This window comes from Myotis brandtii, unplaced genomic scaffold (genome assembly GCF_000412655.1).
Source record: "Myotis brandtii unplaced genomic scaffold, ASM41265v1 scaffold294, whole genome shotgun sequence".
NCBI classification, from domain to species: Eukaryota; Metazoa; Chordata; class Mammalia; order Chiroptera; family Vespertilionidae; genus Myotis; species Myotis brandtii.
In genome coordinates, this window is record NW_005361238.1 from 476,129 (window position 1) to 490,153 (window position 14,025).

Consider the following 14,025-nt stretch of genomic DNA (forward strand, 5'->3'; position numbering starts at 1 on the left):
TGCTTCTCTCTCATCAATGTTTCTAACTATTCCTCTCCCTTCCTCTCTGTAAAAAATCAATAAAATATATTTTTAAAAAAAGAAAGAAAGAAAGAAAAGAAAAGAAAGAAAAAAAACACTAATACCGAGGAAGATGCAAACACCTTGTTATAATTTGGGGGAAGAGAGAAAAAATATTCATACTCAAAAGTGCATAGAATTTGGCTCGCTCTTTGTTCAATTTCCAATTGGGTTAATGTAATCAGTCACTAAAGGGTAGATCCTGACAACAGTAGTTGCCTCCAAGGAGGGGAATGGAAAGTTGATTTTCAAGGAGAGGAGATTTTTTTAATTTATTTTTTTCCTTTCACTTATTGATTTTAGAGAGAGAAAGGGGGGAGAGAGAAAAACATTGATTTGTTCTATATATTTATGCATTCATTGACTGCTTCTTTTTTAAAATATGTTTTTATTGATTTTTAGAGAGAGTGGAATGGAGAGGGAAAGAGATAGAGATAGAGATAGAGATAGAGAGATAGAGAGAGAGAGAGAGAGAGACATCAATCAGCTGCCTCCTGCTCTGCAGCCCCCTACTAGGGATTGAGCCACAACCCAGGCATGTGCCCTGACTGGGGATCAAACCAGTGGCCTTTTGGTGCAGGGGCAATGCTCAACCAACTGAGCCACACCAGCCAGGGCTCAGTAGTTGCTTCTTGTATGTGTCCTGATGGGAGATTGAACCCACAACCTTGACCTATCAGGACGACACCCTAACCAACTGAGCTATCCGGTCAGAGCCAAAGAGACTTTTTTTTCTGTATACCCTGTTACACTTTCAATTTTGTATTTTAGACATATATTAGCTGACTACAAAAGAGGTTATTTCACAACACGGGAAAATATGTTATGGAGAATTTGCCTGCCACCCATTTCCCCACACACACCTTCCCAGGAAATCCTCAAACCTCCTTATTCGGAAAGGATTACAAAATCAGAAAGTCAACAGACTTGGGCCCGAGGCAATGAATTTTTGGCTGTTGTCCCTGGTGGTCCCTGCGCTTCTTGGTTTTTATGTTCCTAGTGACCTAGCGCCAACCTCAGGAAGCTTCGGTTGAGATGATTGACTACTGGTCTGACTGGAATTCAGAGCTGAGGGAGGGAGAGGTGGGATCTGATATCCTCTTGGTTGTATGTTGGACTGTCTGGTTCCATTATCGGAATCCTAATCCTGACTTGTGCGGGTGGTTCCCCTGCTATGTGCCGAAGGAGAGGAAGCTGCCAGGAAGATGCCAGGGGGACGGAGAAGCCGGGCTGACACAGAGGGCAGGCACATTTCCTTACCTTGCAGTAGATTTGTGAGCAGAAAGGGCCCGACATAATTGGTGGCAAAGGTGAGATCAAGACCCTCTGGGGTTAGTGTCCTGGGGATTCCTGGGAGGAAATGAAAACACATGAAGTGGATGATGTGCGATATATTGGGGTTCAATAGAAATGCCCTAGGAGCACGTATGTGCAAAGATGGGGCAATTAAATGTGAGGCTATGACTGAGGCGGGCTCTCTAGGGCTGTGTGAGAGTCAGGAGTGTTCCGCAGGGCGCACAGGTGAGGCTTTGGGGATGCCTGTTTTGTGGTCCCTGATCTAGGAAGGAGTCTCCTGAAATGTGTTTGGGGGAAGCACGTCAGGGCACATACCACAGACTGCAGCATTGTTAACCAGCAGATGTATCTCAGGACACTCTTGCAGGAGCCACCGGGCAAAGCTCCGGATGGAGGCCATGGAGCTCAGGTCTACCTCCCCAAGCAGAAGGCTGGCATCCTTTGTGGCTGCTTGGATCTCAGCCAGGGCTCGCTGTCCACGCTCTCGGCTACGGCAAGCAAGGACCACCCGGGCCCCACGGCGGGCCAGCTCCTGGGACACAACCTTTCCGATACCTGGGGGGGGGGGGGGGGGCAGCTTCAGAGCAGGCTAGTCTGGGAAGTGACTAGAGGGTAAAGGAGCAAGGGGGAGGGACAGAGGTGTTGACAGTGGGTGCTGCTTCTCCCCGCTGCCCTCCCTGGGAAGGCTGTTGGGGCTGAGGCCGCTCGTGAGGTGACAGGGTGGAAGGAGCACTCACCACTGTTGGCCCCAGTCACCACGGCCGTCTTCCCGGTTAGATCTGTGGGGCAGTGCTGCAGGTCCCAGAGCTGAGTCTTATGCCAGAGCCGCACACTTAGTCTAAGCAGGAAGACCAGAATGAGGAGGACAGAGCCAGGACCCCAGACCTGGGTGCTGAGTAGAGACCACAGTGGCATAGCAGATTACTGGCCTACCACCCAGAGTGGGAAGAGAATTTGAGAGAGCTAGTCAATGCTGAGTGGGCAGCAATAAGGCTGGTGTGGAGCCCAAGATGCAAAATTTAAGGAGGCACTCTCACATTTGCTCAAGCAACCCATCTGAACCCGAGAGAGAGTTCCTCCTTATAAATTGTGTGACCTGAGCACTTGATTGCCTCACCTCCAATCAAAAATTAACAGAAGGGCTTTCCCTGAGCCCTAAACCCTGCCAAGGCTCAAATCTGTCTCTGAGCCAAACTTGGATTTGCATCTAAAGTGAATTGACAGAGCTCCAGGGACTAGGGAAGCAAGAAATCAAATTCCTCATGTCTCGAATCACTTTATGCCCAAGCGGGGCCATTCCCTTGCTCCCCAACTGATAGGGAACTAAGTTCTCCCAACTGAGGTAGACCCCACTTGCAGCCGTTACATCTATCTGCTCTTTTGTGAGGAGAGAATGGTTCTCCAGAATTCTGCTGGAGAGTAGACTTGGCCCTGAAGCAGGGTCTCCTATGGGTGCAAATGGGTTTATTCCCTGGACCCAGTGTTCTATCTTCTTCTAGGCCTGCCAGGACCACTGCTCCTCTCCAGCTCTGTGAGAATACACATCTTTGGAAGAAACTGACAGAGATACCAGGCCAATTCTTAAGGCAACTCAGGTGTTTATTTTTGGCAAGCAGACGGAAGGAAGATAGGATCCCGCTGGCTGAGGTTCAGGGCTCAGAATGGGGCAGGATCTTGGAGGGGAGCGAACACACTTTGGAGGTTGAGTTCCTCATTAGCTGTGCCCTGGTCACCTGGGCTTCTGTCTGGATGGGCTGCAACTCAATGGGAGGAGAGGTGCAGCCTTTTTTGGCCTCCTGCCGGGGTGCGCCAGACCTGAGCAGCACCTGTGTGGTTGGGTTCCACATGCTCACACCGGGAGCCAGCTTCAAGGCTTCCGGCAGCAACACTGGCTGCCACATCACCTGGGACGTGGCCTTGAGGATTTGGGGTTCAAGATAAGACCACCTGTGAGGATCCTGGCCCTCCTGGTCCCGCCGGCCCTGCGGAGGTACGTGGCTACGGCCGGCCCACAGCTCTTCCAGCAACACCGCCTCCCTCTCCCAGCCCCTCGGCCACTTTGCACCTGGCCATGTGCAGGGGCTGGGGCTGCGGCTGCAGGCCATTTGGGAGACCTTCAGGTGCCTTTCAGGAAAGCGGCTCTCTGGGCCCGGTAAGAGCCCCTTTGACTGGGAGCCAGGTGATGATGGGCCTAAGCTTAAAGGGGGAAGTTGGGAGCCGGGGCGCAAAGTAGGGAAAGGACCGCTGTGAGGGAGAGGGCAGAAAGCTCGGCAACTGGAGTCATCAGCTTGGCATCTGGCCAGGGCCTCTGTCTTCTTGACCTGGGGGGGCCTGCGGTAGACTTCCAGGGGGCGTACCTCAGTGTCTGCATCCACAACCTCAACTTCTGGGCATACCCATTGGCTCGGCAGCACCGAGGGCTTGCGGCCCGGCCTACGGGGAAGTGTTCTCAGCTGTGAGCCCATGAACCAAGGCTGCTGGAAGGACTCGGAGGGGCCGAGTATGATGGGGTCCAAGGCAGCATGGGGCTTCTCACTCTTCTTGAACACCTGCTCACTTAGGTCCTCAGTAGAGGGCGGGTAATAGAAGTCCTCTAGTGAGAACTGGGAGCTGAGGGGCCGTGTGCTCTCTGCCGATTCCTGGGAGCTGGCTGCCAGGGACTGCTCCGGAGAAGAATGGGGGCTCCCAGAGGGAACTGTCACCACCACTTTCTCCACAGATGCTGACGGCTGTTGGAGGCTCATGTTCCTGGACCCTGCCGAAGGTGGGTGGCCTCCTTCCTGGTCTTCCAGTTCCTCTAAAGGATCCCTGGGGCCTGCCTCCTGAAATAGCTCTAAGACGGGTGGAGGGCTGAGAGTGTCTCTTGGCTTGGAGGATTCCATCTGCTCCTCACAGCCTCCATCCATCAACGATCTTTCTAGAGAAATCTGGTCGACGCTCCCATGGTCCTGGGGAAATGCGCCAGAGGTAGGGGTGGGAGGTAGATAGTGAGAGGTCAGAAAGGGGAGAGAGGAACTAAGGGTGGAGAAACTAAGGGTAGAGAGGCCGTAAGGAAAACGAAGGTGCATTGGGGGTAGGGGTGGGGGTCAGAGGGAGCTGGGGGCTTACTTCGCATCGGAAGAAGTCCTCCAGCTCCACCGAGGCCGGTGCGTGCATTAGGGGCACAGATCCCTGAGCCCAGGCATCCGTTGTGCTTGCCAAGGGCTCCTCGTCCTCTCCCCAGGTGGGGTCCTCAGCCACTGCAGACTCTCCCTCATCTCGAGCCAGGAAACGCCACTCGATGATCTGCAGCATGGCCTCCCGGGCCTGGCTGATGGTGAATGGGATGCACTGCAGAAGCGAGAGAGGGTCTCAGCCAGGCAGGAAGGGGTGGGAGAGGGGGTAGATGGGTTTGGGGGGCCGATCCCGGCTCACCTGCTGGGTCAAGTAGACTTTGAAGGCAGAGTCCATGACACGCCCCAGCAAATCTGCCAAGATGTCCCCCACCACGTCCTCGCCCTCCTCCACCATTGTGAGCGCCATCCACTCAGCCTCAGTGAGCCGCCCAGGAACGATGTCCACCTGGGGCACGGGCACCGTAGGCGGCCGTGCCTTTTCCGCCTTGGATCTGGTCGCCCCGCGATCTCGGGCCTGCCTCTGTGGGAAAGGAACAGGGCAATCAGGGCAGAAAACCGAGGAGGGGGAGAGAGAAGCAGCTACAGGCTCGGGGAAGCTTTCTCAATTGGTCTAGTACCGTGGTCGGCAAACTGCGGCTCGCGAGCCACATGCGGCTCTTCGGCCCCTTGAGTGTGGCTCTTCCTAAGCCTTGGGAGTACCCTAATTAAGTTAATAACAATGTACCACCTATATAGTGTTAGGTTTAAAAAATGTGGCTCTCAAAAGAAATTTCAATCGTTGTACTGTTGATATTTGGCTCCGTTGACTAATGAGTTTGCCGACCACTGGGCTAGTAGGAAGGAAAAGCCTTCTGAAAGGGATAATTTTCTAAGAAAGCCTACTGTGTGGCAGGTGCTTCTCAGGGGTTGGACCGAGCTAATTTAATTTTCACAACAGCTCACTGAGCCCATTTCACAGACGTAGAAACTGAAGCCTGACACAGTTAACCAGAACTTGCTTGGAATTCCACAATAAGCCCAGGCTGTATATGGCTCCAACTCCACAGTCCTTGCTATTTGCACTAGTCCAAAGTGTCCAAAGTTCTTGGGGGGTAAAGAATTTGAGATAGATGAGTCAATATGTGGGTGCTGGAATAATTGGTGCTGCTTAGAGTCTCCTCCTCCTCCCCAAATCAACTTAAATCCTTATTTCACAATATCCGTCTAAATAACTTCCAGATGGATTAAAGGACACACACACACACACACAAATAAAACAAAAATATAAACAAAATATAAAATGTAGGAAAAATAGGATAACTTGTCATATAATCTCTGGGTAAGAAAAAACTGTATATTCTTCAATAGCTTCCCTGTGGTGTGATTGTCAAATTGTCAAATTTTCCTGTACTTATTTTTATAAACTTTCCTAATTTGCAAGCTGATATTCGTAGTTATCATTTTCTGACACTTAGAGTATAATAGTTGCATACATCGTCTGGGCTCAATTCCTGCATTTTTTATACTACATATTTTTATTTCCATTTTACAGAATTTGCCCAGATCACACAACAAGGAAGTAGTGGAGTGATAATTTATATGCAAGTCTGACTCCAGAGCCTGACTTTATACTGCTTCTCAAACAAAAAATACAGGGTGGGGCAAAAGTAGGTTTACAGTACACGGAACATAGCTTATTCATGCATTATTTATTTACTATTGTATTATTTCCCATACAAACTGTAAACCTACTTTTGCTCCACCCTGCATTTGTAGCAAATATTAAAAATATTTATATTCCTAAATATATTAAAACTCATATAAAATAAGAATGTCTGGCCGGCATGGCTCAGTGGTTGAACATCCACCTATGAACCAGAGGTCCTGGTTCAATTTCCTATCAGGGCACATGCCCGGGTTGTGGGCTTGATCCCCAGTGTGGGTTGTGCAGGAGGCAGCCAATCAATGATTCTCTCTCATCATTGTTGTTTCTCCCTCCCTCTCTTCCTCTCTGAAAAATCAATAAAAATATTTTTTAAATAAATTAAATAAAATAAGAACAATCATAAACTCCAAAGATAATAATAGGCAAAGGACATAACATTTCACAAAAGTGGAATGGTAGTCCTGACCAGGTAGCCCACTTGGTTACCATAAGAGTTTACTTGAACCTGTCCCCATATGCCAAGGTTGTGGGTTCAATCCCCAGTCAGGACATATACAAGAATCAACCAATGAATGCATAAATATGGAACAACAAATCTCTCTCTCTCTCTCTCTCTCTCTCTCTCTCTCTTTCTCTCTCTCAAATAAATAAAAAAATAGTAGAACTGTAAATGACTAATAAATATTTGAAAACATGTCTAACCTTCAAAAATATTAATTATAGTTTTATCAATGCATTCAAATGTATAATCTAAAATTAAAATATATTCTTCAGCCCAGCCAGTGTAGCTCAGTGGTTGAGCATCGACCTATGAACCTGGAGGTCACAGTTTGATTCCCGTTCAGGGCACATGCTCGGGTTGCAGATTCAATCCCCAGTGTGGGCATGCAGGAGACAGTCGATCAATAATTCTCTCTAATCATTGACGTTTCTATCTCTCCCTCTCCCTTCCTCTCTGAAATCAATATATATATAATATATATGCAATATATATAATATAATATATATATTTATTTATTCTTCAACAGATTCCCTGTGGTGTGATTTATAATAGCAGAATATTGAACACATATGTCTAACAAAAAGAGAATAGATGGCTAATTGTGTACTATCTACATGATGCAATATTATACAATGATTAAAGGTAATCTTTAGGAAGAATTTGCAAAAGCATAGAAAAATACTTTTTTTTATTAAAATATATTTTATTGATTTTTTACAGAGAGGAAGGGAGAGAGACAGAGAGTTAGAAACATCGATCAGCTGCTTCCTGCACATCTCCCACTGGGGATGTGCCCGCAACCCAGGTACATGCCCCCGACCGGAATCGAACCGGGACCCTTCAGTCCGCAGGCCAACGCTCCATCCACTGAGCCAAACCGGTTTCGGCTAGAAAAATACTTAAGATTTAATGTTAAATGAAAGAACAAGTATGATCTCAGATAATATAAACCTGTATGTGTTGAAGAAAAAGAAAACACCAAAATTGTAACAGTGGGTATGTTTCTTTCCTATGCTCTTCTCTATTTTATAAGCTCAGGGAGATAGATAGCAAAAATCCAATTAGTGTCATTTGTGTCAACCACACCTAAGGACAGTTGAAGTTAAGGGAATAAATCTCCTTTTGGTTCATCAGCATGAAGCTGATAAATATTCTATTGCATGCCTCCTCTAAGACCTCCCCTAAACTCCCAGCTTTTATTTTTATTTATTTTTATATATTGTTTATTGATTTCAGAGAGGAAGGGAGAGGGAAAGAGAGAAACATCAATGATGAGAGAGAATCATCAATTGGCTGCCTCCTGCATGCCTTCCACTGGGGTTCGAGCCTGCAACCCTGGCATGTGCCCTGAACAGGAATCGAACTGTGACCTCTTGGTTCATTGGTCGAATGCTCAACCACTGAGCCACACCGACCAGGCTATTTTTTAAACTTATCTTTATTGTTGAAAACATTACAGATGTCTCCTTTAAACTCCCAGTCTTTGAAACCCTCAAGGCAAAAGACCCAGGGCACTCTCTCCCTCCTGGGAGTAGGCCCATGCCTCTCTTCCCTCTCAGGTGTACCTCTCCTAAACTCTAAGGGTCCTCACGAGACTTGCAACCAGGGGAGCAATGGGCAGCAGTAGAAAAGAAAAAAATCTACTTAAAAAGATAAAGATGCCCAGCCAGCATGGCTCAGTGGTTGAGCTTGGCCTATGAACCAGGAGGTCAACGTTCAATTCCCAGGCAGAGCACATGCCCAGGTTGCAGGCTTGATTCCCAGTGGGAGGCATGCAGGAGGTAGCCAATCCATGATTCTCTCTCATCATTGATGTTTCTCTCTCCCTCTTCCTTCCTCTCTGAAATCAATAAAAATATATTTAGTTTTTAAAAAGATAAAGACTAGGTCCCAAGTTAATTTCAGGACATAGGAATTTACTAGTAGATTCCTGGGAGCCTCCTCACTTCCCCATAAGAGTCTACTTGAACCTGATTCCCTCCAAAATTTACCTCCAGATGGAATTTCTCAAACCTTAGCTTCCTCACCCCCAACCTCACTGATACCTGATGTTCCCTAAAATTCTCCCTCAGATCTGATGTTTTCTAAACTTCACACGGGACTCAAAATCCCTTAAGCCTCATTTCCCCACTCTGCTAGTGAGAACAGCCCTCGTGGCAAACCTTAGAGAAGAGCCCAAAGACCAGTTCAAGCCAGCGCAGGCCAGGTAGGGCTGGGCGAGGAGAGTCGGTTCTCTAGACTTCCCCTCCAAGCTTCTCTCTTTTTAAAAATATATTTTTTTATTGATTTCAAAGAGGAAGGGAGAGGAAGAGAGATAGAAACCGGCTGCCTCCTGACGCCCCCTACTGGGGAATTAGCCCACAACATGAGCATGTGCCCTTGATCGGAATCGAACCTGTGACCCGTTCAGTCCACAGGCCGATGCTCTATCCGCTAAGCCAAACCGGCTAGGGCTCAGAGCCTCTCTTGTGCCTAGACGTGGGCTGACCAGAGGGGCCTGGGATATTGTTACACAAAGGTTCTTCAAATGTTTTATTTTAAATTATCTTGTTTTAAAACAATTTGATTTTCAAGTGCAGCCACAAGATTGTTGTTATTTAATCCATTTCTTCCTCCTGAAACTCTGGAAATGGATAATTTATCTAGCAACTCCTCTCCCCAATCCCTGGCCAATTCTCGTTAATCCATTTAAATGGGTACCTCAGTGCAAGAGACGTATTACATCCATTAGCTGTTTCCCAAAGTAATTTTTTGCTCTTGGACTCTGCACCTCATTCGATCTTTTCCCTCAGCTTCCGATTGTGACAAAGCATGTGAGTGGGCATAGGTTTTTTTGGCGCACGGTCATCTTGAACGCTGGCGTGCTGGGCGGGCACCGGGTATCGCGGGGCTGGTCCACGGTTCCCGACACCGACCTTAAAAGACCGATCCCGGCTCTGGCGCACCCGCAGCTGAGCTGAAGCTTACCGAGCTTTCGTGTGCCATCGCTGCCTCTGTCTTCAGCCTCGAGGTTTCTACGGCTCCCTGCGCCCCGGCGGCCGCCGCCGCCTAACGGTCGCCCCGGCAACCACGCTGTGCGCTGGTTGGCTCGCCCTGTCCACAGTTACCCCGGCAACCGCGCCGCGCGCCGCAGGTTCCGGTGGTTCGCCCCGCCCATCGGCCTGCGTAAGTGCGTCGTCTCTATGGTGGCGGCGGATTCGGAGGGACCTAGCGATCCTGGAGTCAGGCAAGCCGACCAGGGGCTACTGGTGTGACCTCTAACCCGCGCATGGGGCTTCGGGGAGCCGAACCGAGGGTGGAAGGGCCTGGAGACCACCCTGCCTTAACCGGCCTTGGCTCGGGCGCTGGGGGCCACCGGGTCCTGTGCCATCACCATTCCTCCTCTAGGGTTCCCCCATCGTCCATGACTCAGCCCTGGGGCTCCACTCTCTCCCTCTGTGAGACCCACCCCCATGCCAGACCCCCCATCACCGTCCTCTGGGGCCCCCCATTACATCATGACCCAGTCTCGGGGGTCTCCCCCAGTGTCTTATGACAGCACCCGCCACCCTCCGGGAGGAATCATTGCTGTCTTCTGTTTAGCCCTGAGCTTTTGGTGATTGGAGCGTCTCTCCCCTAGGATGTTCCGCCGGCAGCGTTCCATCCCTCTTCGAGGCTCGGCTGCCGCCCTGTGCAACAACCTCAGTGTGCTGCACCTGCCGGTCTGCAACCTCACACATTTTGGGGTAGTGCATGGACCCAGCGCCCAGCTTCTCAGCGTTGCTCCTGAGGGTGTGCCCTTGGCCCAGCGCCAGCTCCACGCTAAGGAGGGAGCTGGAGTGAGCTCCCCACTTATCACCCAGGTGAGGAATGAGGTTGGAAGTGGTGTTGCTGAACCCAGTCCTAACCCCGCCCTTTCCTCTCCAAACCTCAAGGAATAGGCCTTCCCTAACCCTCTGAATTTCTGCTCTTCTGAGTCCTCATGTCTCCTGCTGACCACTTGTCCCTACTCTAATCCACCTCCCTCCAGGTCCACTGGTGTGCCCTCCCCTTTCGGGTATTGCTGGTGCTCACCTCACATCGAGGAATACAGGTAAGAGGAGGACCTTCCTGCCCTCTCCGACCAGAGTCTTCTCAACGCCTCTGCAAGGACCCACGCCCTTCCGCACTTGCCTCTAATCACTCCCAAGCTTTACACATGCTCAGCCCACTCTTCCTTACTTCTCATCTTCATTCCTTCCATCTTTTTAAATGCTTTTTATTTTTTGAAACTCTTATAAGAGTTTGAGCCAAACTTACAGCATAAGCCAGGGAGCAAGATCTCAAATGTTCTCACTCCTTCCATCTTTTTAAATTCCCAAGTGCCACCCTAGCTGGGTTGGCTCAGTGGATAGAGCGTTGGTCTGCGGACTGAAGGGTCCCAGGTTCGATTCAGGTCAAGGGCACATGCTGGGGTTGCGGCTTGATCCCCGATCCCCGGTAGGGGTTGTGCAGGAGGCAATCAGTGATTCTCTCTCATCATTGATGTTTCTCTCTCTCTCTCCCTTCTCTGTGAAAATTATAAAAAATTAAAAAATGTCCAAGTACCCTCTCCAATATCTGCCCCTTTGCTGGCTGTATGACCTTGGGCAATTTAATTTATCAGAGCCTCTGTCCTCCTCTGTAAAGTACCTACCTGCCAGAGTTGTTTTGAGGGTTCAGTGGGCTAAGGCTAACATGAGTATAGGACAGTGATCGGCAAACTGAGGCTCGCGAACCACATGCAGCTCTTTGGCCCCTTGAGTGTGGCTCTTCCACAAAATACCGACTTCTGCGCATGGGCCACAAAGTTTCATTCGCACTGTATATGCGCTCCCGCACGTGGTATTTTGTGGAAGAGCCACACTCAAGGGGCCAAAGAGCTGCATGTGGTCTGGTATAGGACATAACTGCCCTTGTCCCTCCAGATGTATGAGTCTGACGGCTCCGTCATGGTCTATTGGCACGCGCTGGACTCCAGAGATGCCTCTCCAGGTACCTGCAGGACTGAGTTGGGTGTGGGTAGGGCGTGTTTGCTGGGGCTGGAAGAAGCACTATTTCTAATAGTTTTCCCCTCTCATACTCAGTACAGGCTATGTTTGCCCGAGGAATTGCTTCCTGTGGCCATTTCATCTGTGTAGGTGAGAGGCCCGAGGGCAGGGCATTGGTGTGTATGTGTGGGGGCGGGGGGGGGGGGGGGGGGGGTCCCTCAGCCTGGCCTGTGCTGGGGTATAAAGGTGTGGGCTTTGGTCTGGAAGATGCTGCAGGTCTGAGGAAATTGTGGAGGGTTCAAGGGAAGGGTGGAAGTGAAGGGGGCAGAGACTCCAAAGAGCCATGGACGGGTTCAGAGGGGCAGGGTGAGGGAGAATAAGGGTAGTCATGGAGGGGCAGGACTGTTGGGGCAGTGAGAGATGGGTTTGTTACTAAGGCTCTGGGACGGAGGGAGTTCTGAGTGTGGTGGCCGGAGACGCAGGAGGACTAGGACACACTGCTTTTGTAGGAATGTGGTCAGGCCGGGTACTGGTATTTGACATACCAGCCAAAGGTCCCAACATTGTACTGAGTGAAGAGCTGGCGGGGCATCCGACGTCAGTCACAGACATCGCCAGCGAGCCTGCCCAGGAACAGGTGAGTGAAAGCCCCTTCTCATTCCCGTGAGCCTGGGGTCCTTCCCCACCTTGGGAGGCAGGAGACCTGAATGCAAGTCTTGGCTCTGCCACTAAGCAGCTGGATGACTTTGGGCAAACTGCTGCACTTTCCTAGGCTTCAGCACCTCAGGTCCAGTGACGAAGCCAGAGGTATTTCACATGGCATTTCAGTAGTCCACTAACACTTCTCATGCTCATGTGCATCGAGGAGTTGGGACAGATGGCTTCTAAGATGCTTGCCAGCTCTGACATGCGCAGCTTCCTTCCAGCACCACCCTCTCCAGGAAGTCTTCCCCCTGTTCCAGCTCTCACTGATCTCCCTTAGCTGACCCCTGAATTGGTACTGTCTTCAACGAAAACTCTTGGATTGCAAACCTCTTGAGAATGGGGTTTGTATCTTCTAATTCATATTCTCTACTGAATCTGGCCCAGAGCCGGGCCCATGGGCTATGTTGGCTGCCTAGGGCTGGGAGTCAAGAGGCCGAGCCTAGTTATGACTGTGGCTTACTGTAAGACCTCCAGGTCATAACACTATGGCCTCAGTTTCATCATCCACCCACTGAGTACAGTGATATACTCCCTCCTTACACGTGTGTATGGGGGGCAGGAGGGGGACTGTGAGGGGTGCAAGGAAAGGATTTTATGCTTCCTGGGGGAACCCTGCTTCCAGCCTGTGAGGACTCCGTATCTTCCTTTTCCCAAGAGGCCAAGATGCATATACTGCCTCCCTTCCCTGTACACAGGACCCAGCAGGGGAGAGAGGGAAGGGCTGACCCTGCCTTTCCCCTCAGGACTGCATGGCTGACGTCGTGACAGCAGACGACTCAGGCTTGCTTTGTGTCTGGCGGTCGGGCCCTGAATTCAAATTACTGACCCGAATTCCCGGATTTGGGTAGGTGAGGCGAAGGGGCTGAGGACTTCCTGAAGCAGCTGCAGGGTGGGGAGTGGGCTTGGGCGTGGGGAAATCCAAGTGGGGCATTGCCCTTGCAGGGTCCCATGCACTTCCGTGCAGCTGTGGAAGGGGATCGCAGCAGCGGGCTACGGGAACGGGCAAGTGCGTCTGTACGAGACCAGTACAGGAGCTCTACACGTCCAGATCAACGCCCACGCCCGGGCCATCTGTGCCCTGGACCTGGCTCCGGAGGTGGGCAAGGTCAGTCTCCTCCACCCCTGCACACCCTGGTTCCTGGTGGGGGGATGCTGAGAGGAACTCCACAGGCTCGTCTTTGCCGCTTGGTGAAGCACTCCAACCTGGACCAGTTCGTCAGCACCTTCCGACTCCCACTCATCCTCCCTGCCTTTTCTTAACAGCTACTTTCTGCAGCCGAGGACACCTTTGTACACATCTGGAAGCTGAGCAAACGCACAGAGAGTGGCTGCACCGAGGTGGGTGTGGAGAGGGGGGCGAGGGCCAGCATGGGGCGGCAGGCCCTGAGCAGCCCTGTCTCCCCCAGGTGGAACACTGTCACGGTGAGTGTGTGCCCGACACTCAGGTGTGTGGCGCCCGATTCTGTGACCCCTCAGGCAGCTCCTTTGCTGTGACTGGCTACGACCTCGCTGAAATCCTGAGGTTCAGCAGTGAGTGAGAACAGAAAAGCCCTCCTTCCTCCCTGTGGTGTTCATAAAGTGCCTCCTCCACCTAGCCCGTGTCTAATTACTCAGGATCCAAGTCATCTTTCACAGCCGGCGAACTAAGCTCCAGGGGAGAGGGGACGGGGCAGGTCCAGGCCAAGCAGAGAGGCAACCTGATGTCAAGAACCA

At 50.8% G+C, this 14,025-nt stretch overlaps 3 protein-coding genes across 4 annotated transcripts in view; 1 reads left to right on the top strand and 2 right to left on the bottom strand.

Moving 5' to 3' along the window:
* LOC102240840 (retinol dehydrogenase 11) overlaps window positions 1-2,886 on the bottom strand; it is an 8,759-nt gene extending 5,873 nt beyond the window's left edge. Inside the window, exons 1-3 of the mRNA XM_014542267.1 lie at window positions 2,094-2,886; window positions 1,672-1,911; window positions 1,321-1,410 (exon numbers count right to left, since the gene is read on the bottom strand). Of these exons, the coding sequence (XP_014397753.1) occupies window positions 1,321-1,410; window positions 1,672-1,911; window positions 2,094-2,271 (508 nt within the window). The 5' untranslated portion in view covers window positions 2,272-2,886. The remainder of the gene's footprint in view (window positions 1-1,320; window positions 1,411-1,671; window positions 1,912-2,093) is intronic.
* The window catches only part of WDR54 (WD repeat domain 54), a 30,209-nt gene extending 16,303 nt beyond the window's left edge, over window positions 1-13,906 (top strand). Inside the window, exons 2-12 of one of the 2 annotated variants that reach the window (XM_005869431.2) lie at window positions 4,076-4,120; window positions 9,623-9,867; window positions 10,239-10,461; window positions 10,629-10,691; window positions 11,545-11,611; window positions 11,704-11,757; window positions 12,117-12,244; window positions 13,056-13,156; window positions 13,255-13,417; window positions 13,576-13,650; window positions 13,719-13,906. In XM_005869431.2, the coding sequence (XP_005869493.1) occupies window positions 4,076-4,120; window positions 9,623-9,867; window positions 10,239-10,461; window positions 10,629-10,691; window positions 11,545-11,611; window positions 11,704-11,757; window positions 12,117-12,244; window positions 13,056-13,156; window positions 13,255-13,417; window positions 13,576-13,650; window positions 13,719-13,850 (1,296 nt within the window). In that variant the 3' untranslated portion in view covers window positions 13,851-13,906. The remainder of the gene's footprint in view (window positions 1-4,075; window positions 4,121-9,622; window positions 9,868-10,238; window positions 10,462-10,628; window positions 10,692-11,544; window positions 11,612-11,703; window positions 11,758-12,116; window positions 12,245-13,055; window positions 13,157-13,254; window positions 13,418-13,575; window positions 13,651-13,718) is intronic. The other variant, XM_005869433.2, reaches the window with a different exon arrangement.
* LOC102259122 (chromosome unknown open reading frame, human C2orf81) lies at window positions 2,938-9,657 on the bottom strand. The gene is made up of 4 exons (XM_014542262.1): window positions 9,587-9,657; window positions 4,771-4,992; window positions 4,465-4,686; window positions 2,938-4,304 (listed from the first exon to the last, which is right to left on the bottom strand). The coding sequence occupies exons 1-4, from the start codon at window positions 9,602-9,604 to the stop codon at window positions 3,006-3,008; spliced, it is 1,761 nt and encodes a 586-aa protein (XP_014397748.1). The 5' UTR covers window positions 9,605-9,657; the 3' UTR covers window positions 2,938-3,005.
* Window positions 13,907-14,025: the final 119 nt, after the last annotated feature.